Consider the following 24,886-nt stretch of genomic DNA (forward strand, 5'->3'; position numbering starts at 1 on the left):
ACTTCACTGAAGCAACAGAAGTTACCAATACAGAGTGACAATTCCTAGGCCATGGTGTCCCTGTCAATATTGCAACTGGATGACATTTCACTGTCCTTAAAGCCAGTAAACAGAGGTGAAGATTATGTAAACAGTGATCACTGAATATGAAAAGAGTACACAAGCTACATATCAAACTAGAAGCTTACGCAATTTGAAGGTATTTTTTTCTTCTAAATAGCAGATAATATAAAAATATAATATACAAGAGTGAAAAAAAGAGACCAGGTATTACAGAAAGAAGGCTATCAATTCAAAGGTTACCGTCATAATGCTGTCCAAGTCTCAGAGGAAACAAGGATAAACAGAGACCTACCTTCAATTGGCACTTGAATTTTCTGCAGCAGCCACAGTCTGATTTCTGATTGATTGTCTAACTGTGTTTCTTGACAGGTCTTGTCTATAGATGATACTAATGAAGAGTCCACAGACTCTTTCAGATCCTTTTCCTCTGCTGCTGCTGAGCTGATTTCTAATGAAGGTGCTTTCCTTTCAACACAGCAGGAATCAAGCTCCATACGTTTAACTGTATGGACTTCATTAGCTTGGGGCTTTGAACAGCTAAGTGTAAGGTCTATGCCAATTGCTTTATTGTTTTCACCTTTCTGGATTTCAGCCTTGTGTAAGTCTTCAGATGACTGAGACCCATTCCCATCTTTATTGAGGTAAAATTCAATAAGTTTATCTTTCTCTAGCTCTTTCTTAGTGTCCAATGCAGTCTCCACCTTACCTGTCGGGGAACTGACACATTTGTTTACTTCTGGAATAACATCTTGCTTTTCACACAGCTCTAAGTCTAAATCAGCTTTAGGTTCAACACTGTCCTTTTTTTCCAAGGAATCAACTGTCAAGTGCTCCTGGACTTCTGTAGTGGGTTTGGTTACCTGCTGCTTAGTTCTCCCCAACTTCCTGGGGTCAGCCAGCAAGCCTTCCATTACTGAGATTTTCCTGTCCAACCCTCTATCCATACGAGATGACGTCTTTTCCAGCTCAATGAAGTCATCCTCTCCTTCTCCCAGAAGGGATTTTTCTTTGGTTTTGACATCTGAAGCAGTTTTTTCTCCAGAAGGCTCCTTGGCACATGGATCCGCAGCAAACTTTTCCAAATGTTCAGTGGCAGTGATGTTGGGAAACTCCAGTGACTTTGACTTGATTGAGCCTGTACTCTCAGATGACTGAAGAACTTCAAAATCAGCAGACTTTTCCTTATCAGAAGACTTTATCTGTTTGTCACCCAGAGCAATGGATGGATGTCCATTCTGCTGCCTCTTTTCCTTGCTAACGGATTTGAATTTGCTGAAAGGATTGATATCTTTCTCAGAGGACAGGTCTTCCCATTCTCCTGGCCTGTACAGAGGACAAAGATCCTTTGGTATGTCACTGTCAGGGAAAATGACGGATGTACATAGGATGTTAAAAGCAAAATGGAAACAGAAAAAAAGGAAAATAAAAAATAAATAATACACCAACTTAACTTAAGTTCTGAAACTCAACGAAAAAATGCTTTCTCCAAAATAAACATACATCAGTGGAAATAAGTGACTTCAAAGAAAATGGAGAAAAATGCGGAAAGGGTAATACTGAAATAAAATGAGTAAACCACTTGGCAGAATATGCCACATGGGTGAAGGAATGGTACACATGTAATAACAATGGGCAAGTCGTCAGAAGTTCAGTAACCAAAAAAACCACAGGACATGTATTTAGCTGCTGGAATTTCATTCATACCATATTAATATTGTTATTTCCCACACCTGACAATGAGTCAACCTCTACAAACATCCATGCTTCCCTAGTCAGTACAAATGTATTTCTGAGAACAAAGTAAATCGGAGATAAGCCATACCCCGTTTGAACATGTTTACTGCAAAATAGTAACATGCAGAGTTGCGTTTTTTCCCTTTTATTTTTCTCCGTTACTCAAACGTACTGTTTGAATGCAGACTTCCCCAAAGAATTCTTCTTGAAGCAGGACAATCGTAAAACATTTCAAAATGGAAAATGCTTAAAAACTTAACAGCATACAACTTGAGCTCTTCATTACCACTAAAATGTCTCAGGTGAATGAGAATACAAGATTCTCATCACTTTAAAAGTTACTAAGAAGTTACTAGACACTCTAGTAACGAGCGTAACACAAATATCCGGAAAGCTTTTCTTGAAAAGATAAAATGGAGGGAAGTAGATGAATTTCATTGATCGAACAGGTGCTGCCTATAAGGACAAAACCTGGCTTAGAACAAATACATAAGCAGTGCCTAGACTACGCATAAATGAAAGCAGCCTACCCCAGTCTATTATGTATTACAAATGCGAACTATCAATGCATTTCTGGTTCTGAAGTGGAAGTATTCCACCGACTGGTATTTCTGTAAGTACTGAAGATGGCAGTTAAGGTACTGTTATCTTCAAAATTTTTAAATGCTCCTCTCAGAACAGTCCTGGTAACACAACAAATGATCCAAATCTAACCCTCTCCACTCCCACTGAAATAGTCCCAAAGATGGGTCAGTGCAAGAGCCCAACCATAGCATGCCACCAGTGCTTTTAATTACTGTTTTTTACTGGTCTCTTTTGCACTTTGGTTCCCATATTCATGCCCCATTTCTCTTTACTACCACTGAATTGTTCCAAAAAGAAAGCAGAAGAACAATATAAGTGAATCATTCCTTTGCTGGCACCTTCCTTCCCTGATTTGTTTTATTTTGCTGCATTAAAACTCTTGCTCTCCACTCCCCCAACTCCTTTTTCATGACCCTTACTGAAAATCTGTAAATGTAAGTTCAGGGAAGAACACTCCTTACGATGGCAATGCGTCTTTAATCTTCATGTGAGAGATGTCATTGTAGAGAGCTATTGAGACGACCTCCTCCATGGGGCAGATGAGCCCATATTCTTCACAGCCGTTCTCAATTACCAGAGGATCAGACTTATGTGGGTCAAACATGATATTGTTTGGAGTTACTATCATGACTCCTCCAACTACACCCTAAAATAGGAGAAGAAAGAGTTTGCACATCACATGTAATTCACTTATCATTTGGTACTGGATTTTAGGCTACTATCCTAAAAAGAAAAACCTCTCTCCTGCCTCTTTATACTCCATCGTGCAATGGCTCCTAACAAAATATTTTGGTTTCCAATTGCATCAAGTCAGACATTGTAAAGTGAGTAAAGAAAAAAGATCACTTAGTGATATCCAAGTTCCTGGCTGATAAGGAAAAACATCTGAACTATTCAACTTTCAGTGCTGGCTGCTACAAGCTAAAACTGCAGAATGATTAACAATCTCAGACAAAATAGGTTAGTGGATTTTAAAAAAAAAAAAAGCATCATTTTATTCTAGATGCAGCCACCTTCATACGATACATGAATTTATAGCACACCTGAAGGCAGTCTTACTCATACAAATGTCGAGGCTACTATGCTAAGCTACATTACAGTTTCCCTTGATCTACTCTCCCAGAAGGTACATGCAAAAAGCTTCTATATATAGGGACCCGACATGAAACAGCCTCTCCTTGATCTAGAAGCAGCTTCTACCCCTGATCCAAGCATATTTTGCACAGCTGTAGAAGACACATTTAATTCTTCAAAACGGGCTCTAGCCATGTATTCAATAAAGAGGTAGCATCAGCCATTATTCAGCATTCAACTTATGGCACCTGATCATTTTTCAAGGTTTAAAAAGGAGATTTCCAATGTCCTGCTCCTGCACCCTCTCTTCCAGAAGAGCTACAAAATTCACCAGACCAACTCAGAAGCTGTGAGTAAACCATGACATCTGATAAACAGGAGCAACAGATCAACAGGAATGACATACACTGTAGATACTATTAATTATCCAAGGTCACCTGCAAGGCAAGCCAAGGAAGGCTAACAAATAGGCAGGTAAAGGACCACAAGCTTGGTTTGTTGTTTTTTTTTGTTTTTTTTTGTTTTTTTTTTTTTTTTAAATCAGGGAGATGCCAAGCTGATGGCTTGGCACTGGCAAGTGAGTCCGTGTGTGCCTGCTCCTCTGTAAAGCAAAGTCTGTATGTATTTCCCATTTGCTTCTCCTGTATGACTCATGTACATGTGCCTGGTTTGTGTTTGGATGAAAGAATCAAAATCAAGTGCAGAGGCTTCTCCCACAGGTATGTAACTCTATTTAGCCAGAAAAGCAATATATCAATAGGCTGTACTTCCCACCCAGCCACTGCAGGAAGCAAAGCAACAAGGGATTTTAGCTACACTGGCAAAGAAGCTATCCCACTTTTGATTGTTCTGACTGCAAATTATGTTTTCAGTCCTGCAGCCATAATATTGGCAATCTGTATCCTCTGCACCTAGCAAGCATCGCATAACAAAGCAACAGTATTGCCCTAATTTACATGCGAGACATCAAATAGTCCTTTATTACTTTCCACAAAATAGCAGACTGAAAAATTGCACAGTGGTTAAATACAGTCTACATCCACTCGATGTGAAAAGAAGCCAAGAACTGTAGGTGTAAACACATTCATCTAACAAAAGTCAGGACAAAAGGAAAAATATGTTTAAACTACAATGGTTAGCATCTCCAGTGTTATAAATTCCAGAGAACTTGAAAACCCAAACATGCAGACATCTAACTGAAACCAGTGTCAACAAGGATATATCAAAGCAGACAGTTCAAGAAGACAGTGTCTTGCAACCTTGAGAAGAAAAGAAGGTTAAAATACTGCCCTAGTGTGGTGCCTTTGCTTCTAAAACAGCTGCTGTAAAATTTAGGGTTGCAGACACAGTGGGAACATATATGTTACAAGAACACTTGCAAGAAAAAAAAAGAAAAGGTTGTATCATGCAATATTTATCTTTTTATGAGGGTTTGCATGACATTCATTAGCAAGTGCAGAAGCAACATGGACACATTTGGAAACACTGCTCTGGAAATAGTTAAAATTTAGCTTAAAGTCATAAATTAAATAGAGAGGCATGTGCTTGTTTTATAAAGCTGTTGCACAATTTGATGGAACTGGACAACTAATCCTGACACGTCCTAACTCTAAAGTGCAGTTTTGTCTGTGTATCTAGCAATACACTCTTAACCAGATAATTCTGGTAAGACATGGTAAGGGAATGAAGATGGGTAGAAGAACTATTCCTTCATAAAGCAATTACCATAACAGATTAAACAACTGAAAGAACAAAATGATACAGCATATTACCACTGTTCCACCAATAAACAGTGATAGATAAAGCCACCATAACATTTACATACTTGACAAATGTGGAGCATGTTTGACTCCCGCAGTATTCATCTCTCACTTATCCAAACAGATTTTGCTTTTAAAGAATCTCAAACAATGCCCAAAAGCCAGGTTCCACCTACCTTACCATCTGTGAAGTAACGACAATTCATTTTTAAAAATTTGACAACCACAGGTTCATCTTCTTCTGAAGTAGAGGACAGGACTCTCTCAACTGGTTTGAAGGCCTTCCTTGCCAAATCAGCATCCTTAAAAAAGAAGTTGTTCAGTTCAGAGTGACAGGACCAGAATCATACACTTCTAGATTCTGAGCAACTAAAAGGCCAGGTTCAACCAACTGTTTTTCTTTTGCTTAAGGAAGAAAAGTGCTGGTCATGTATGTAAGTGTGCATTATGTAAGCACACTTCCTGCAGTATCCTGTATGGAAGAAAAATCTTGTAACTTTACAAAAAACCTCCATGCAAATAACAGGCAAGAAATTAAAAAATGCCAAGGCAAGTCAGCTCATCAAGTTTCAGTGAGGTACTCTGATTAAGAGAGGTCCAAGTCCTGCCACCTCATCTACACTGAAGACCTCTGCACACAGTGCACTGGTGTGATTTCCCATGCAGGGGGCACAGAGACATAAGACTAAGGTTATTCACTCCAGGCTTCGCTCCACTTTCATTTTCATTAGTTATGGATTTGAAATGTCTAATATCTTTAACATCAGCAGGTGGACAGCTAAACTCCCTAAAACTACTAGTTAAAATCATCATGGCCAATCATCCTTCTAGGGAAAAAATGAAAGATCAGCTACGCCAAGGCCTTTCACAAAAATTAAATCCATCAGTCTTGTCTATATAAGACAAGTCTGTATAAGGATACCACCATAATATGCTTAACTAGAAACTGACTGCTCATACTAAACTAACAGCCCTCGTGCTCAAGGATCCCAATGCAGGATCAAGGCTCTGGATTGCAGAGCAGCATAGAAGTCTCCAGGGTGAAACACTAAATAGTTCTTCATATTTAACTTTCTATTCTTTAAAAACTATACACTACACCATTTTCAATTGGTTTGGTAGACTCTGGGACGAACTAAACTTGTGCTGGGTTTCTCCGCTCAGAGAAAATTCCCTTAATTTGGAATATTTTAAAAAGATGGTAAATTTTGTAGTACAGCAAATTAAAATTAGTGTTATACAATACACTACACGCTAGGCCTGAACTGTAACCTCAAAAAACTGCTATTTACACAGCCTTGAGTCTCAGCTTCAGAATAAGAAATTATTTTGTGAGTTTAAGATCACTGAACCAATGTTTGACTTACAGGAAGTTTATCGTATTCGGCATCTGATGATGAAGGAGAAACGGGAGCACCAGGACTGAAAGAAGACAGCCTTGCAGCGCTTGTTTCTGGTACAAAGAGAATCTAAATACAAACACATATGTCAAAACAATAAGATACAAGCTTCAAAACGTTATTCACGTTCTACTAGAAAGACAACCCAATATTGATCACTCATGATTGCAACGCACCCCTTAACAACTACTTTTTCTAGAGTCCTCCTTCATAGGTGGTGATGCAGGGCACATACAGGTCTAATTAATTACAGGATCTAGCTCCACATTTTGTTTTGCAGCACAGGCAAGAAAATAAAACACTTTCCACAGAATGAGAACCTCCTTTTTTCCCCCCCAAAGTTACAATCACAGGCTGTCTTGTAGTTATCACAGCTACAAAACAAGAAACTGTAAAATGACTATTAACAGTCATTAACTTGTAACAGCAAACTCTGGTCCAAAGAGAAGGCAACTGCTGAAGATGGGGGATTTTCAGTGCTAGAAATTTATAACACTTCACTATAGGTTGTCTGTTTCCAAAAACATACTTGCATCTCCAAATTTAAGAGAAAATTCTTTACATGAACCAGCATTTTAGCATCATCTACTACATTTAAAAGAAAAAAACCTCTTATACTACCACAAGTGTATATAAAAATATAATTCTTTGTTTGAATTTTCACATTCCGTCACAGTGAACATCCCAAATTTTTCATCCAGCATACTAAAATTGCTGTACAGCTTTGGACCTCCACCTCAAATGAAAACACAAGAGTCATTTGTTGCAATTGTCAGAGCTAAGAAAGATACTTCTAAAGTTAAAAAAAATGTTCACAGTTTAGTTTTAAACTAAAAGTGTTCAGAAAAATAAAAACATTTTCTTTATCCCAGCTTTTGTCTGCTGGGTATTCTTAGGCAAGTCACACCATGTCTTTGTGCCTCAGTTTCCCCATCTGCAAATCAGGACACTTCAATCTCTTCAGGTCCATGTAGCAGTAGATATCTGCTCTTGATGAACTAGGTGTTAGCCTGCGCATTAGCATTTCCATTACTTGAGCCTCCCAAATCCAGTCTATCTCCATTTATTTCTCAACTTACAGGAGACTGATTCATCCCCAACATAATAGCAAAGAGCCATTTCAATTACTGTACCTAACTCTCTAATTCTTTAATGTATTATATATAGCATTTATCTAGACTTTCCAAGAATTCGACTCTCTTGCAACAGCTATGTTACCCTCTTGAGCTTCAGAGTCATCTTTAAGCTTTAGTGACAGCAAATAAATAACAAAAGTCAGATATGGCAATTACAAAGCTCCCTCCACTAACTCCAGGTAATCATATAGTAAATTCCCCTTTGAGGGATTTAAATTACTATCCATTATCCTTGTATCCAAGTACCTAAAAGATATGTGAAAGTAGTAAAGAGCTTTTAAATACATAGCAAATAATCAGGTTTCAGGTATAAAAAAACATAAAAGATTTACCTGGCCTGGCACAATCGTCTGCGTGAAAAGCTTATTGAGCTCCACAAGCTTGTTTGGGGTGATGTTAAACTTTAATGCTATGCTGTTTATGGTGTCCTGATTTCCAGCCTGAAGAAAGAGTTGAAGCTTAAGATACCATAGTGAACACATTCAGCACACCAGCTGATCTAAAACCATCTAACAGACTGTTTGTAGGGAATAGATTTAATGATCTCAACACGCGCTCTGTTTAATAGCTTACATGATAAGCCAGTATCAAGAAAAAAAATATTCTCTCATAATATACAGTAGATAAAATGGAGAGGTGTTACAGACGTCCCTCTCATTTTCTCACAAAACCTTAAAGCAGCACCACCTTATTTAGAACTGGTCTGGCAAGTGGGCAAAGTTCACGCACTGGAAAGTTCATTACACCTTCAGCAGTCGCAGCACGTCAGGAATTTGTGCTGTTCCCAGCTGGGACACTCGTCTTCCACAGTCGTTCTGTGTGACAGAGGCTGGGGTTCGGGGACCCGGCTGGCTCACACAGAGACTTTCTGGGCAGAGCCAGTCCTCTGAGCCGCCACAGCAGCACACTGCCACCCTGCTCCAGCTTGAAGAGGTCTCACATCATCTCAGGACCAAGCACAGGCCAATCCCTTGATGACCTAAGCAACACTGTGGAAGGGAAGTATTTTTTGGAATAACAAACCTGATTACTCTACTTCAGAGCATGGTGCTGAAGTAAAAATGGGACTAGCAGCTGTGAGAAGAGGCAGAGGACCCAAGCTGAACAGTGGTTCAGGACATGGGCCTAGCTCTTCTCACACAATATTTGCAGCAAACCCTATTGAGATAGGTACAAACTGCAGCCAGTATTCACTTAGTGCTTTCGGTTTTGTGTCACTGGCTCTCTCGTGACCTCCACAACCCCACTTTCAAAAAGCAGACATGAACAAAGCACACACTGATACTTACAGTATATTCTATGGTACCATGGGGTTTCTGAGAAACCATTTTTTTCTCTTTCTTTTCATTGGTTTTGTTTTGATTGTCATCTAAAGAGAAAAAAAATATTCAAGTAGTTGACTTTCAAGATGTTTGCCTGTCAACATGTTTTGAAAGAGATCTACAGGATGTGCAGATTGCAGCTGTGAACAGGAACGAGAGGGCACATCAGAAATGTCTATTAGGCCTTAGAATTGCATTGTAAGGCAGGCAATACTTCATCAAGTACAGTAGGTTTAGTAATCATTCAGGAACTCTGCAAGAGTAATGTATACATGATACCGTATCAATACGGAACTGCTCCCATGTTTTTCTCCGCAATTCCTACACAACTCAGCTGTTGGATACAAGTACTTTGTGTGATGAGCTGTTATCAAGGCTGAGGCAGAAACCAGCAGATGAATGTACACACTGATACTGCGTCAGTACGACCGCAACAAATACCAGTTAATCACCACTTCACCACCAGTACATCATATTTAAATATTACTTTAAACTCTGAAGGTAAAAGTATGCTGAGAGTCCTGCAAAACGTGCATGCATACAGAATACAGTTAAGTATCAGAAAGCATAAAGCTTGTTCAGAACACATTTTCCATCAGCTACAGTACGCTAAACTCACTGCACCTGCAGAAACCCTTGCGAGACCCGAAAGACACACATGAACTCTCAGAAGCGTGAGCTTGGCAGCTATTTCCAATTCTTACCACAGCAGAGAGTAGGCAAAGCCAAGGATCAGGGAAGATGCCTGCTGCCCAGCCAACCCCAGCTCCCTGAAAGCGACACCAGCCCTGAGGGCTCACCCTCTGCACCCCGAGCCCAGACCCGCATACCTGGGGGGTGTGAGGGTGGCACACAGCCCCAGCTCCAGGAACGGGGCCGGGGTGCAGAGAGGCCATGCATGGCTGCCCCACTCGCCCACCCTGCTCGTCCCTGGCCCCTCGGAAGGGTCCTGCTGCCTTCGGCAGGGTGCTGCAGCCTGGCTGAGATGAGGAGAGGCAAGAAGGCAAGGCAGGGCTGGGCCTGGCAAAGCCAGCAGCCAGGGCCAGGAGTGGGGAGATGCTGCCCTCCGGGGGGAATCGTTCCCGTGGTCCAAGCCAGCAGCTCCGGAAGGAGGTCTGGGAGGAAAGGACAGGGAACGGCAGTGCAGGCTTCTGGCTCACATTCAGGCTTTCCTGCAACCTTTGCTATTTCCAGAAAGCAAGAGGCAGATAGCAACAAGAAGCGTGAGGACTCGCCTGCCCCACTGTAATGTACACGAGAAGAAAGGAGGGGCTCAGAGCATGCTGCACCTGACCCTTCTGCCAGCCCATTTCCACAGCGAGATTAATGCTGGGGGCTGCCTCAGCACCATCCATAGGCTACGTGGTCAGAGACTGTCTCCTTCAGTCAACAGAGACTCACAAGAGCCCAGCGTGATGCATGCAGCTGAACATGCACCCAGGCATTACTGCAGGGGTACCCTACCCACTACCTGCCAGGGATGCAGTCATGAGAAGCGCCATGGTTAGCCATATTACAGAGAGCAAAGACGTTTTTCCCACAACGTAATAGAGGCAGAAACCATGCAGGGACTAAACACACACAATTTAAGTACATGTGGATGGTACACATGGCATGAAGGACAGAGGTAGAAAGAGGAGATCAGGACGATGCTGGCTTTTCCCTGATAGCATTTTGGAACAGAGCATCACTCAATGATCTCAAACATTTCATCTCAGACTGGAGACCCACAGTAAAACTTTCAAAATTAGCATTCTTGCTGCCTTTGGTGAAGGTCTTGCGGTCTATGGTGAAGAATGGAAAAACAGGTAATGACAACATTAGCAGAGCACAGTACTAAACCATCAGAAACACAATGCCAATATGACAGACAAAGAAGTGGCAAATAGTGGATGTTTCCTTAATGCATTATTTACGTACAACTACGATATGGACCTGATCCTGCCTGAAGAAACTGCCCCAACTAACAATGAGTGAGTTCACACTATTTTGTGCTACTCAGGAGATATCACTTCAGTTACTCCAGGATAACTAGAACTATGTATCACACCCATGCAGGCAAACTACCTAAGCTGCCTGCAACCTACCACTGGAGAGAGACAAGAAAGCTTTATAAGCAGACTTCATCTTCCAGTAAATCATTTGGTCTGGCTGGAAAAAGTAGACAAGTTTTCAGATACATTAACTCTTGCTTAGCTCTGAAACAGCACACAAAGTAGGAAAATAGCTAAGAACAATTATTTCATACTAACCAGGTGTGCATCAGTAAGGGGGGAGGGGGAGAATAAAAATAAAGCAGCCCAGAGAGATGTAGAGAGAGCGGAACAGATTTTGTACCTGCTGAATGTGAAAAAGCTTAAGTCTGTGTGTGGATGGGAGGAATAACAATATGCAATAAAAGCAGTTTCTCTGCAGAGCTTATGATGTTTGGTATTAGCTAAACATTTTGTTCCAAAGCTTTGCCTCTTGGAAGCAAAGGGATGGTGACTGAGAGCTGATCATGACAGCAACCACTATGCCACCGTGGCACAACATCACAAAATACTCTAGCAATACAGATAACTTTCTCCTCTACAGCTTCCTACCTGGGAGGGGACGTTCCTCTCTCTCACACCTCTCTCTCCCCCTTGTAAAATACACTGTATTTTTCAGGTCCTCCTAATTGTATTGCCTGCATAAGTTTGGAGATGATAAAATACTATCCAGTGAAAAGTTATAACCTGAAGTACTGTGTTGCAAGGAGACATATAATAAGGAGACATAAGACTCTAGTTCTTGGCCGACAGGACTGTTTTTGTTTAGTAGGGTCTCCAACATAACCATGGTGCAATACAGAAGAATGAGCTGCATACTCACACATAGTTGAAAACCCCAAACTGTAGAGACAAGTAAAAGAAAAGCTGAGTTTATATTAAACATAATACAGTCCTTCATTTGCCAATAAAAGTTAATAAATCCCAAATAAGTCCAACAATTAGACGGCTTGCTTTTCTTTCACATCTACATGCAACAATATATGTTGTATAGCCTGTTTAGCTATAGGCCAAAAGAAGCAGTCACAGTCTGTGAAGCTGTCTTCTGAAACCAAAATCTGACACTTCTTGCTTGGATACTTTTTTCTTCCCTTTTTTCAAAAAAAAAAAAATCCCACCAACAAGGGGTTCTGCACACTGTTGTTACACACAGCATAATTACTTGGCAGGCTTTGGCAATTATAAACCACATCGTATCACTGACTAGTGGAAAGTCTTAACTAGTGTGTATTTTTAATTGCGCATATAAAGCTTTAAAATAGTAAATTAAAAAATTCAGACCTTCAGAGGAAAAAATTCCAATGATTCCATTAAATCTCACAGGTTCTGCTAACCCCACTTACTGCGCATGTAGCGAGGCCAAGGTCACAAATTACGCTCTGCGTGAATGGTTACAGTGGAGAGGGTGGAAAGCCTGGCAAAGCAAGCAAAACACTACAATATACTATTTCTTCACTTCCCTTATCCTCTCTCATTTCTCCTTCAGGAAGTCAAATGTTTTCTGATGTGATCTGAAGGCAGCTAGCTGTAGTACCAAAGGGACCCAGAGCACACACAGGCATGATGGAGACCTCGATAACCACATTTCTTTCAGACAGAACTAGATGGAAGAGCTGCACCTCTCTACAGGCTTTAAAATAAAAGCCACTGGCTACTTCTTGAACTTGGACATGTGCTTAGTGGTGAAATGACTCATGGTTCTACCTTCCAAGTTTTCCTGCGCTGCACATACACCGCAGATGGGATTGTACAACCATGAGAACTGACTAGGTGTTAATGCAGATTTGATCACACTGCATTTTTAGGAAAAGGGTGGAGTGGGTGGACTGAACCTCTCTGTGATTTCAGGAAACATGTAAAATAAGAATTATGTAAAAATAGTAAAATTAATGAGTAATGAGAAGAAGAATGCCAAGTGAGAACAGGCAAGAAAGTATAGGCCTACTGAAAACAGATAGGTCTGGAAGGGAAATTTTTCTGCCCTTATTGATATATTTATACCTAACTCAGTTTCCTAGCAGATTGTTCATACTTCATTCTGCAATGCTATGGGAAACCTCACAAAAAAGAGTTACCTAGGAATAATTTGGAAAGCAACTATTGAAGGAGTATGACAAAGAGGTCAATCAGTTCATCATCCAAAAGACCTTGACACATGATAGGAGAATTACACCTCTGCAACTACGTAAATAGCTGTGTACGTAGATTGAATAGGTCAAGAAGCATCAACAGAATCCTGGGCTGCTCACACTGGCATACGACGTGCCACTGCAAGACAATACCCTCTACATCAACATTACGGACTAACCTGCTGCTGGCCGAAATCTGCGAGGTTTCGCAGTGCTGGCAGCGACAGCTGAACCTGCTCAACAGTTCCCGAGCCACCAGTTAGGCTGATGCGTGGTAACACTAGCAGGAATGCTGAAGTAAACAAGGGGCCAAAGGACTGACCACTTCCCACACCAGGTAAACAATCTCAGTAGCCTGAGAGAATAGAGGCAATGGCATACTTGGACCAAAAGTCCATTTTACTCATTAACCTCTGCCTTACCAAACACTTAGGCAGCATGTAAACAGAGAAATCTTTCCCCTGAGTAGCCTCCTTGGCTTCTAAAAATCATGGATTTCCCAGGGTAGAGGAGCAGCATCCACTAAACTGCTCAGTCCCTTCAAGACCTCCACACCGGTCCTATGCCAATGAACCCCCCATACTACCATGACGTGCTACATAAAGTAGTGCTTCCTTTCTTGTATTTTGTACTTGATTAATTTCACTGAGCATCCTAACTAATGTTATTTGAAGGGTGAACAAATAAAGATTCCTTATTCACCTTCTGCATACCATTCACGATGTCACAGATTTTCAACATCTTCTCTTAGATATTTCACTTTTCCAGGTTGACTAATACTAGCATACTTCAGACTCTTTCCTGTTTCTCTGATCACACAAGTTGTCCTTCTCATTAGTTTTTCTTCTCCTCCTATATCCTTTTTGAGATGGAGGAAGGAAAACCAAATGCAGATTTTAAGATGTTAAAAAAACATTAATTTGTGCAATGACATAATGAGGGTTTCCTTAAAACTGTAAGATATTAGTCGTATTTTTCCACATCGCTGACTATGTCACTGCTGTTTTAGGACATTCTAGTCCTGTGGCTCTATGACAGATTTGTTAGATGAAATAGAACTATATTACTACAGTCTAGCCAAGCACCAGGACCAAGGAGTGAAAACCTGAAGGTAGCTTACAAGAATCTGAAAGGCAATAAATTCAGGGGAGAACAGTTATCACTTGGAGTAACCTAATCAGAGAACTGATAAGAAATTAAGCAAACAAGGCTTCCTGGGATAGTTTCCTTATCAGTGAACGAGGCCTGATACCAACTATCTTAACAGAGATGAAGTATCACTTAAGTCACTCTAGACAGACACAGAGACCTCAAGAATATGAAAGTCCTGCTTGGACTGGTAGAGGAGGGAGGAGAAAGACAAGTCAGTTTATTTGAACATTTTTTTCCATTTCTACTTTCCAGACTAACATTTTAACAACTTTCAGCAATGCTGTTATGAGTAGAGTTGTGCATAGGATGATTTAATCGTGTCTCCACAAGCACCTTGCTGGCTCTTCTCATGGCTCTCAAAGTGAACTGAACAGCATTCATATTAAAATTATTACTTTTAAATAAAAAGTCTTTCTTTCAGCTCCTGTCAAGCACGGGTGAACCCCAACACCACAGGGGCCGGATCCCTGTTTTGGGACACCCTCCACACACTCTGACATCCCAGCACTTCCCAGAGGCCGCAGCAGCCTTCTAGGAAGAGACATTATCCCAGCCCCATTCCCTCCTTTAGCCAGCTGCAGCTACAGCAGCTGGGGTGTACATCCATAAAAAGCTTTTTAGGCATCTGATCAGACCTATCTCCCCGAGGAAAAGGCAGCAAGTTAGACAGAAACATTCTCTGTTCAGATTTGGGTAGTGGACTGCTGATGTTAAAAGAGAAGGAAGAAAACAAACAAACAAACAAACAAACCCCCAAACAAAAACCCCCCACAATATCCCACCATCCTAGGTGTCTGTTTTTCCATTCTGCTTTCCATTTTTCCCACACCCTCCTGCCAAGCCCTCACCTCTACTTCTGCATATTTTTCCTCTACTGAATCATATTATTTGGCTTCCACCTTCTCTACTGCTGAAGCCACCTGAAACAAGAAGGCAGCTATCACCCATCACGACCACATTTGCGCTCCTTCATTAGTGAAACTTCTCCTGCCATAGAAGAATAGCAATCCCCTGATCAATACAAGTCCAAGCACATGATTCTGAAATATCTACACCTTGAACAACTTTTCTCTGTTCTCAATGAAAATTGATTGTGATTCTCCATTAGTTATTTTCCAAGCAGGCCTTTCAAAGGAATAAAGAGATCATCAGAAAATACAGGGCCCCAACAAAAATGAAAAGCAGTTCAAAGAAATTATAAAAAACCAGTAGTAACTCTTTCTGCTATAAACTGAGAAGGTATTTTAAGGCACATTTAAATAAGAATTTGGCTATTGATATTCATGCAATATTCATATACTGCAGCTTCTACATGAAAAACTGCAAATATTCTCAAGTAACTTAAATTCCCTCTTTATTTACTCCTTCCTCCTCAAAAGGCGGCTTTAACTCCTTTGCAGAGGCAGAAAGTGATGCTACATGTTACATGTTTAACAGTTCATTACCACCTGAATGTGCTGCACTAAAACGTGAAGTGACCCTTTCCCACCACAGTCAAAGCAAGAGAGGACCCGTTGCCATCCTTCCCCTGCAGCCATGTGCAGGGCTGGAGGACAGACAGCACCCGCACTTGGGCAACGGGGTATTTTTCGGCAATGGGATGTACAGAGGCGCCTGCACACCCAGAAAGCCCTCCAGCTGAGCGAGGGCGAACGGCCTCCCTGCAGCAGGGTTCCTCCCACCAGGCGCCTTGCAAGGAGATATTGTCCAAGGTAGTGTCACTGCCATTTTTTTGCTGGCACTTGAACAAGGTGGACACAGAGCAGGAGACACAAGCCCTGCAGGGAGAGCGCACAGGGGATGAGCGTTCACCAAGTGCCAAGCTCCAGGCAGCTAAGCAGCTCTCCTGTTTAAGATGGCAATACATGCGCTGCTGCATTCAAAGTTTCCTTTGTGAGATCTGCTTGAAAAGTGAGAGAAGTAAAGACCTAGTTTAAAAGGTCACTGAGGTTTAGGAAAAGGCAAAAAAAAAAAAAACAACAAAAAAACCCCACCACTCAATTTCAGAGGGAGGTAGTTCATGCACTCCAACTGTCAAGAGGAAAAATTGACTCACTATTGTAAAGAAAAAGTGAGATGCAGACAACAGCCGAATGCTTTAGCTCTAAATCTCAGCTGGGAAACAATACGTCAGCAGTTGGAAATGTACCGAAACTGGAGTATCACTGAAGTGGCGTGTCGCTGAGCACCCAGAAAGAAGCACTGAAGAGGAGTGACTAGAAGACTTTATATTGAATGCTACAGTCAGAAGGGAAGCTTAAAGGAGAGGATGCGCAGTGCTGTGAGCAGGGAGGACGTGTAGAGGATGTCCAGCAAAGGCAGAGGCGGAGGGTTCCTGGCACTCGCTCTAGGTGCTGTCTGAAGACACAGGAAGGATTCAGATCAACTGATAACCTCATATCAGACAGAAAACAGACATGCTTCTCTGGGTAGAGACCAGTACTTAAGAAATAGGTCATGGTGATGTTCACCAAAGCACAGCAAACCTGTAGAGAAAGCCATTCTAGGTGAACATGCCTTGTTGACAGAGAGTGCACAACCATTCCTCTCCTAAAACAGGATGCTGATGGTCAGGACAACCTCTGCCTCCAGCTCCTGTGAAACTTATCCTGGGAAAAGGGAGATGAGTGACTCCCAGGGAGATGAGAGAAGTCTTTGGAACCACAAACATGCTTTTTCAGGTCTGACAAGGACCAGGCTTTGCTGCTAAATACACATTAGGAACAAGTTAAGATATTTATCAGCTGGACAGGAGAATAGCTCCCACCTGCAACGACTGTATCTTTCTTTACCCTTAAGTAAACTGGTTACACATGCTTTTCTTTTGTGCTGGGGAAAATGTCCTACATGGTACAAATGTTGTGTGTCCTAAGCCTCTCTGAGATAGACTGAGTGCATGAGCAAACATCATCTTCAGCTATCTCTTGACCAAAACAAAGATCACATTCCCTTTTGCATTTGAGGCAGAACCATAATACACACTGAGACTGTTTTGAAACAGTTGTTTAGATTTCAAGAAATAATTTTGTACATCCCTAGGGAATGTAACGTACAGAAACGTAACTACCCTGAGCGTCTCTCCAAAGGAGAGAGTAGTTTGTGTTTCAAGATGCAAAAGAAAAACAGGTGAGATAAACCAATCTCATTTCTGCTAGTCACAATTTGGGGAATGGTTCATACAATTTTTCCTAGAATCATAGAATAGTTTGGGTTGGAAGGGACCTTTAACGGTCATCTAGTCCAAACCCCTGCAATAAGCAGGGACATCTTCAACTAGATCAGGTTGCTCAGAGTCCTGTCCAGCCTGACCTTGAATATTTCCAGGGATGAGGCATCTACAACCTCTTTAGACTTTTAAAAAAAGTCCCCATGATGAAACTGGAATGCTTCTGTAAGTAAAGTTCTTGCAGACACAAATGACACAACCTTACACAAGGGTGAAATACATATTAAGACTGAGCAAAAAGCTAACAGTTGTTAACTGTATTATTAAACCATATGTGGCTTTGCTCTTGGAGGAAATGTAACTGACATTGAGATACCAATCCCTCTTCATTTTGGTTAAGATTTGCATAAGTGCCTGGGTGAAGCTTTTCCAAGAGCAATTTAGGGCTCTGAAGTAACTGCATCCCCCTGAAGATTTTACACTAGGGCATTTTGAAGTTTCATTCCTTACTTTATTGGAACTGACAGTTCACACTGCCATACTGTAATACTAGAAAGTGTCAAAACACCAAATGCAGGTAAAGAGTAGTGTCAAAACCAAAAGGGACTGCTCAAATGCCTGAAGTTCAACACAAGCTGTACACCTATAGACCTCTGACTTGTCCAAGACTGTACATTGGCAGCTGGGCAAAGAACTTAATTGCGTATGTACTCTTACTTCATGTTATAAATCAGGTTAGTATTTTTAAATTTGTAGGACATATATCGTTCCCAAATTTGTATTTGCTCAATGCAGCTATACAAATGAGAAGTAGAAAGAAAAGTGGTACAGGAATTAAAAAAACAAAACCGGGTAAAGTAATTTTCCTTATACAAAAGGAGAATACTTTGGAGAAAAGGAAAAAAAAAATGTTAACAGCTCTTAAAATTAGATTGTATTTATAGCATGTTAAATAACTGTAAAAGCAACTATACAACACTGAACTCAAAAGTAAGTCAATACTGCTTACGCAGAGGAAAGCATTTCCAGGATGAACCAAACTCCCCCATATGCAAATACCTGAAGGAAAATGAAAGAATCGCACGTCAAGATGAATTTGATTTGGGTTTAGGAGGTGCAACAGGAACAAAACCCACACACCTACTGAACTGACTTCAGTGAAGGTGCAGTGGCCTAGATGATCAGCTTGGTAGCTTACTTTTACTTTTAAAACGTAGCTTACTTCTAAAACGTAGCTTACTTAGGGCAGAAGAAAAGTGTTTGTGTAATGCAGTACAATTATACAAAGATATCCAGGACTGAAGTTTAAAAATATTTTTAAAGTTAGACCACAGAGAAATGTATGACCTTTGTGCTCTGTATTCCTTCAATCTCACATTACTTAGCAGTGACAGTGACCCCCAATTCTTCTTCAGGGCAGACACAGGGGTATGGTTTCGTAAGCCAAATTAATGGCTCCTAAGAGGAGGGGGAGCTGTTCTCTTCTCACATCTCTTTCTGCCTTGGGCTCTGGCTCTCATCTGATGCCACAGAGAGACAACTGATTAAAATAATCAATTGTCTCAATTTTTTTCTTTGTTGGTCTAGTGAATTGACTCATCTTACCTTGTGATCAGATGAATGTCAGTGCCAGTTCACAGAGAGCGAAAAAAATATAGTTCAGAGCAGGGGGAGGAAGCACAAGACCTCCCTGTTCAGCAGCAGCAGTGAGGTGTTAATTCACATTGTCAATATCAAGCTCTTCATAGCACTCAGCTGTACTTTGAAACTATTGCCTAAGAAAACTACAGTCACCAGACATATGGACACAGTCTCAGTCTAGCCGTAGACACTTTAAGGAAGAAAGTTTAAAAAGAAAACCATTTTACACATATGAAACTTGTTTATTACACTTAAAGATTGTGAGGGATGACCAGAAAGATTGAGAAGGCATAAAATCAGTAAGTTGTAGCAACAAATAGAATGGTTGACAAGAGAGCAGTAAGAAGGAGTAACAGATGTAAAAGGGAAGGAAGCCCTCGTTAGTTTTAAAATGGAGCTTGACCTGTTTAGTCTCTATAAGGAATTATACAATTACTATATCTAAGGAATTCTATGACTGTTACTATAGCATAGAACAAGATCTAAGACACAAGCTGCTCCTCCTCACCATGAATCACATTCATGTGTGAGGTTTTAGCCTGAGCAACACTATTTCAAAATGTAACAGTCTACAATTTGCATCTATCCATATTATCACACTAAAAACAAGTTTTCCATTCCTCACGTCTGGGGAGCTTAATTTTTTGGATTATGCTTTAAAACAGCAAATAGTTTCCTAGCTTTAGTTTCTGCTCATCCTACACTAATCTATTGACTCTCACCCCATCCCAATCTGCCTAATTCTCCCAGGGCAAGATGGCATTTAACCAAACTTGGTGTCAGCACTGAGAATGAGAGAGGGAAGGGAGGGGGCAAGGCAGGGGGAGAATGAGGAGATGGGAACGAGGAAGGGTAGTGTATGAAAAAACCAGCCCTATCACAGCTGAAGCAGTTGGGTAGTAGAGCCAGGTCCTAACTCTATTCTTTCCTTTAGAAAAGGACAATTAATTGTTTTCTCTCTTCATTATCAGTCCTATGTCTGACATATGTTATCGCAATTCATTTTCTGAAGATTGTCTTTAGTTCCCAGTGATGCTGTCCGGATACAAAGACACGTGATAATTTTAGCCTTCCATTCCACAGCCTAGTGTCCTTCTGCACACTCCTGCGTATAGACAAAGCAGTGGTGAAACAAAAGGAGATCTTGTTTCACAAAGCTCTAAGTGTGACATTCAAAAGGAAATCCACAGAAAATTTCAGATGGGAAAACATTTGCAAGCGCTCTCCTGCATTTTGCATACATGATCTAACTATACTTACTGTGGAAGTACTTGTAACCATATATTTATTCTGGCCCTGGATAGTCACAGTGCAATACTGACGTGCCTGTAACAACAGGAAGTGATCATCATTTCCGTGACAGGAGCTTGCTCCCACGCGCTCTGGATAACTACTTCTTGGTGTCATTAAAACTGGGGACTCTTCCTGACCTACTTTTTATTTACCACTAACAACCGTCTCTCCCCACTGCTATTTCACCACCCTCCAACAGCCTATGTAAAATGGACTTGGGAGCACGCTGTTCGCCTGAGCTATCCACAAGACAGACCAAAGTCCTACTTTACATCAACGCTACCTTAGATTAACCGCAGTCATCGGCCAAATACCACATCTTCATCTAAGTGCTTTATCCTCCTTCAGAGCAAAAGTTTATGAACCACATTTATCAGCCACACAAAAGACAGCCTGCAAGCAATAGATGTTTACTACCTAAGGACAGATTAAACAGCTACCATCCATGAGGTCTACAGCTATCAGGGAAGTAATTACACAGTGTGCAGGTACACATGCTATCTTCAACCTAAGAAGTGTGAATAACAGCCAAAGCAAAGATGCAGCAATAGAAACTTCAGCATTGGCTACTACCAACTTGCTGGGTACACTAGGTATGTACACAACAAGAACCCCAAAACTGCATTATTATATCCTCCAGGCTGTTTGGCAACAGTACGGTCTAGTTCCCCACTAGCATGATTATTATTACACACATACACAATATTAAGTTAGCCTTCCACAAAAATACCAACTTACATAAGACAATTCACACACTCAGCAACCAGAAACCTCCTCCCCATCCAGCGTTCGGCTTGACTCATATAAATAAGAAATGCACAGACTCAAGTTCATACCATCTATTGTCACTTCTTCCAGTTTCTAGTTGAAGACCATTCAATCTACCCCAATATCCCTGTTTGACAGTTTACCTCTAAAATATCCTGCTCTCCTTGTGTATTTGGGTAGGAAGAAAGGCCCTCTTGGGTGGACTGATAAAGTCAGGTGGAGCTGCAGGACAAAATGAATGTTGTGCTTTGCCAGATTTATCAGCCAGTGGGGTCTTATGTGTCTTACCCCATTGCAACAGTGACCACGGACTTGAAAGAGAAGAAGTCTGTGCTCCAAAAAACAGCAACATGAATTACATTAGAAAAATAGAACAAATTACTTTCCCTGATTTTCTTTAAAATCAGGGGGAAAAAACTCTACATTTTCAGTTTGATAAAGACAGTAATAAAGTGTCTGGTAAGTGCTCCCTTGGATAGCATTTTCCCCCATTATTCACTGTATGTGAAAGAGTTTTTCTGAGAATGACTCCCTCACGCCTCTGCCCGGAGGCTAAAAAATTTGCAATACTATTTCAAATGCAGTCTGTCATGTGCTCCTTACCTACTTGGCTTATGAATATTCCTGCTTTAAAGAGATAAAAATCTTACGAATTTAAACCTCATGTCTGAAATTATGAAGAGAATATTCTGCCTCTTCTTCCCTGCAGGCAGAGATCCCCAGAGAGCTACAGGGTGTCACTGCGCAGGGGAGAGAGATGACAGCGCTGATATCCCTGGGCGCTGCAGAGGACTGCTCCGCAGGCACTCAGGGCAGGGGTCCTGGAGACCCAGGTAGGGGAAGAGGCAAATGATATAGTCTGCCTGGTTGACAGACCTCCCAGGATAATGTTGAAGAGAAAAACCTGTAAAAAGAGTCCAGCCCCTTCCCCCAGGACAAGATACATTACCAAAATCACCTCCAACGGGCTGCACATCCCCTGCAGACACTCCGAGTAACTTCACAGGGCACCCGCGCTCAGCAAGCGCAAGGCCCAACAGGCAGCTGGCACCACCGGGGAGATTCAGACTACCCCAAACATGATGAGCCAGTAGATCCTGGAAGCCAAGGACTCGCTAACCACGCAAACATACTTCCCTTCATTATCCCCGGCAGCAATATGACAACTCTCTTCATTACTTCTCCCGACATGCTTCCCTTTCCCCTCCTGCACACACACACCTGCCACAGCCTCCCTGTGTGCTATGTGACTAACTGCTCCACAGCTTTCCTCCCTTCCTCCGGGGGCCACTTTTCAGACATGTTAAGTGCATCTGCATTTAAATATAATTAGGAATGTAAGTGCTCACTCTTCCTGAAAATTCAGGCCCTGGTAAGACAGACAGCTCTTGGAAATGCATCTGGTTCTTTCAGCAGCGAGATCAGTTTTAGCTGATCAAACACCAGCTGTGTCATTCCCTGGTCTGACCTTTGCAGAACAGGTCATCACTATCTTAAATCTTACTTTGAGTAACTGCTATAGTAGAATGTAACTTTTAGAAAATATCAAATCCTGGTATATTTTCCCCAGTGACAGAAACTCCACTGTAACCCTTTTTAATTCACTGTTAAAAAGATATCCCTGATTTCTAATCTCCACTTGTTTCTCTCCATCTCCTAGCCTCCTCAGCCTGCCAAAACTCTTTGCTATGGTATTTCAATTACTTACAGAAGCAATTTAGAATAAGGCTCTGGGTTTTTTTCCCCCCTCAAGAACAGTTATAACTGAAGGAGTCTCTCAACTCCCTCTTGTCCCCAAACATTTGCTTTCTCCATGAGCTGTTCTGAACAGAGCTCACAGTAAATCAAGTCAGAGAATCTGAATTAAGAGCAAATACATGCCCTGTCCCAGCATCCTGGATCCTGGAGGTTCAGAGAAGAGTAACAAGTACAAGCAAAGCCATGAAGCAGCTTACACATAAGGAATGCCAAAGTTCTTCAGCCTGGAAAGGAAATGATGGAAGAGGGATATTTTATAGAGAGATTACACAAAACAAAACAAAAACAAAAACATAGGAGACTTGGAGACAGTGAGCAGGGAAAGAACCAGTGGCCACCAAACAAAGACAGCAGGAGCAAGACTGCTCTTCACGGGAATAGTAGCAAACCTATGCACTCTTTACCAAAAGGTATCATAGAAACCTGCACAGGCCCAGGGAGAGACAAGGCAAGCATATGGAAGAACAATCCCTAAATGCACAAACTACAAGCAGCTCAGAAGATCCCCAACAGTCAAAAATCGTCAGAAGATGGGAGAACATTAGTGTGGATAATTTTACAAAATTCACTGTGTTCTTAATCTTCCCTAGGTATCCAGGTGTGGCCTTTGTGGGAGAACAAATGCTGCACTAAGTGGGCCCTGGTCTGAAACAGCATGGCCATACCTATGGCCCCTCTAGCACTTCTTCACCCCAGAATCACAGGCACCAGGCTGGGACGTAGTGGTTCAGCAGCAGTCACACCATAATTCCCATTACTCTCTTGCATAAAACTTCCAAGTACCTGTACTATTTTTTTTTTTCCTCAAAAGTAATGTTCTGCAAGCTTACGCTCAAGTAAGTATGCACATCAAATATCCCAAGTAATTTTTCAGAGTTAACAGGCCCCTCATCCTGAAAACCTGTGTTCCACAACCTACCTTTAAAACATGTAATTTGCCTGTGCTCAAATTACCAACCAATTCATGCAACTCGGCATTGGTACCTCACGCTGCTTACAATTCTTGTAACTTTGTATAAATGTGATGGCTACTTTGTTTCCTCACCCATGAAAGTGTTAAATCACACAAAGCAAGCAACTGATCCCTTCAGAGCTAAACACGCTTGTTCAGTCATCCTTCTGGAAGGAGATACCATCCAAATTTAAAACTCATGATGTTCTAGAATATAAACTCAAGGGCCTCACAAAATACTAGTACGTAACATCAGCAACATAATTCTTACAAATGCAATTGGCCTTGGTGGACTATTTGAAAATTAAAGGAAGGAATATAAAACTCTTGTATCAACCCTTTTTAAAGGCTTACTGAAGAAGAGCCACATCAGTGATCAAGAATATTCATCAATAAACTCGTAGGACTCCTACGTGAAAAGCAGCTCTGCCAACTGAAAAAAGATTACATCTATTAAGCTAATGTTTATCTTCATTTCTAACTGTCTGAGTGGAGAGAATCACACCAGAGGATACAAATACATCAATCCTCATTCTACGTCCTTTTTGTCTCCCTGCTGCCCAGATGCACACCAGAAAATTACTGAAAATTCAACTGCTAGCATCCCATAGTGAGCTAAAATTATTGTTAGTTTCTCTTTTGTTCTTAACACAGTTAAGAAATCTCTTTATTTTTATGTTACTGGACATAGTTTTCATGCTCTATCCTTTACTTTCCTATTTCAATTCCCTCGCTTCCCACTTGAAACGTACATTAGTTTACTGACTATCAATGGCCAAGTTTACAATTTGGTTTTATATATCATATAGCTTCACTTCCATCTAACAGCAGACTTAAAAACAGCTCAGTCTTCTCTCAACTATAGGTTTGAAGCAACTTGTCATGCGTTGATAGGCAATACCTAAGGATTACAATAAGCC

General features: G+C 41.2%; 1 protein-coding gene across 8 annotated transcripts in view; it reads right to left on the bottom strand.

Moving 5' to 3' along the window:
* Window positions 1-24,886, bottom strand: part of NCOA7 (nuclear receptor coactivator 7) — a 99,697-nt gene that overhangs the window by 19,926 nt on the left and 54,885 nt on the right. For 5 of the 8 annotated variants that reach the window (XM_068406876.1, XM_068406866.1, XM_068406883.1 and 2 more), the window contains 6 exons: window positions 9,042-9,121; window positions 8,085-8,192; window positions 6,584-6,685; window positions 5,393-5,518; window positions 2,844-3,028; window positions 356-1,419 (listed from right to left, as the gene is read on the bottom strand). In XM_068406876.1, the coding sequence (XP_068262977.1) occupies window positions 356-1,419; window positions 2,844-3,028; window positions 5,393-5,518; window positions 6,584-6,685; window positions 8,085-8,192; window positions 9,042-9,121 (1,665 nt within the window). Of the gene's footprint in view, window positions 1-355; window positions 1,420-2,843; window positions 3,029-5,392; window positions 5,519-6,583; window positions 6,686-8,084; window positions 8,193-8,439; window positions 8,500-9,041; window positions 9,122-24,886 lie in introns of those variants that run through there. The other 3 variants (XM_068406891.1, XM_068406919.1, XM_068406906.1) reach the window with 3 other exon arrangements.

This window comes from Nyctibius grandis, chromosome 1 (genome assembly GCF_013368605.1).
Source record: "Nyctibius grandis isolate bNycGra1 chromosome 1, bNycGra1.pri, whole genome shotgun sequence".
NCBI classification, from domain to species: Eukaryota; Metazoa; Chordata; class Aves; order Nyctibiiformes; family Nyctibiidae; genus Nyctibius; species Nyctibius grandis.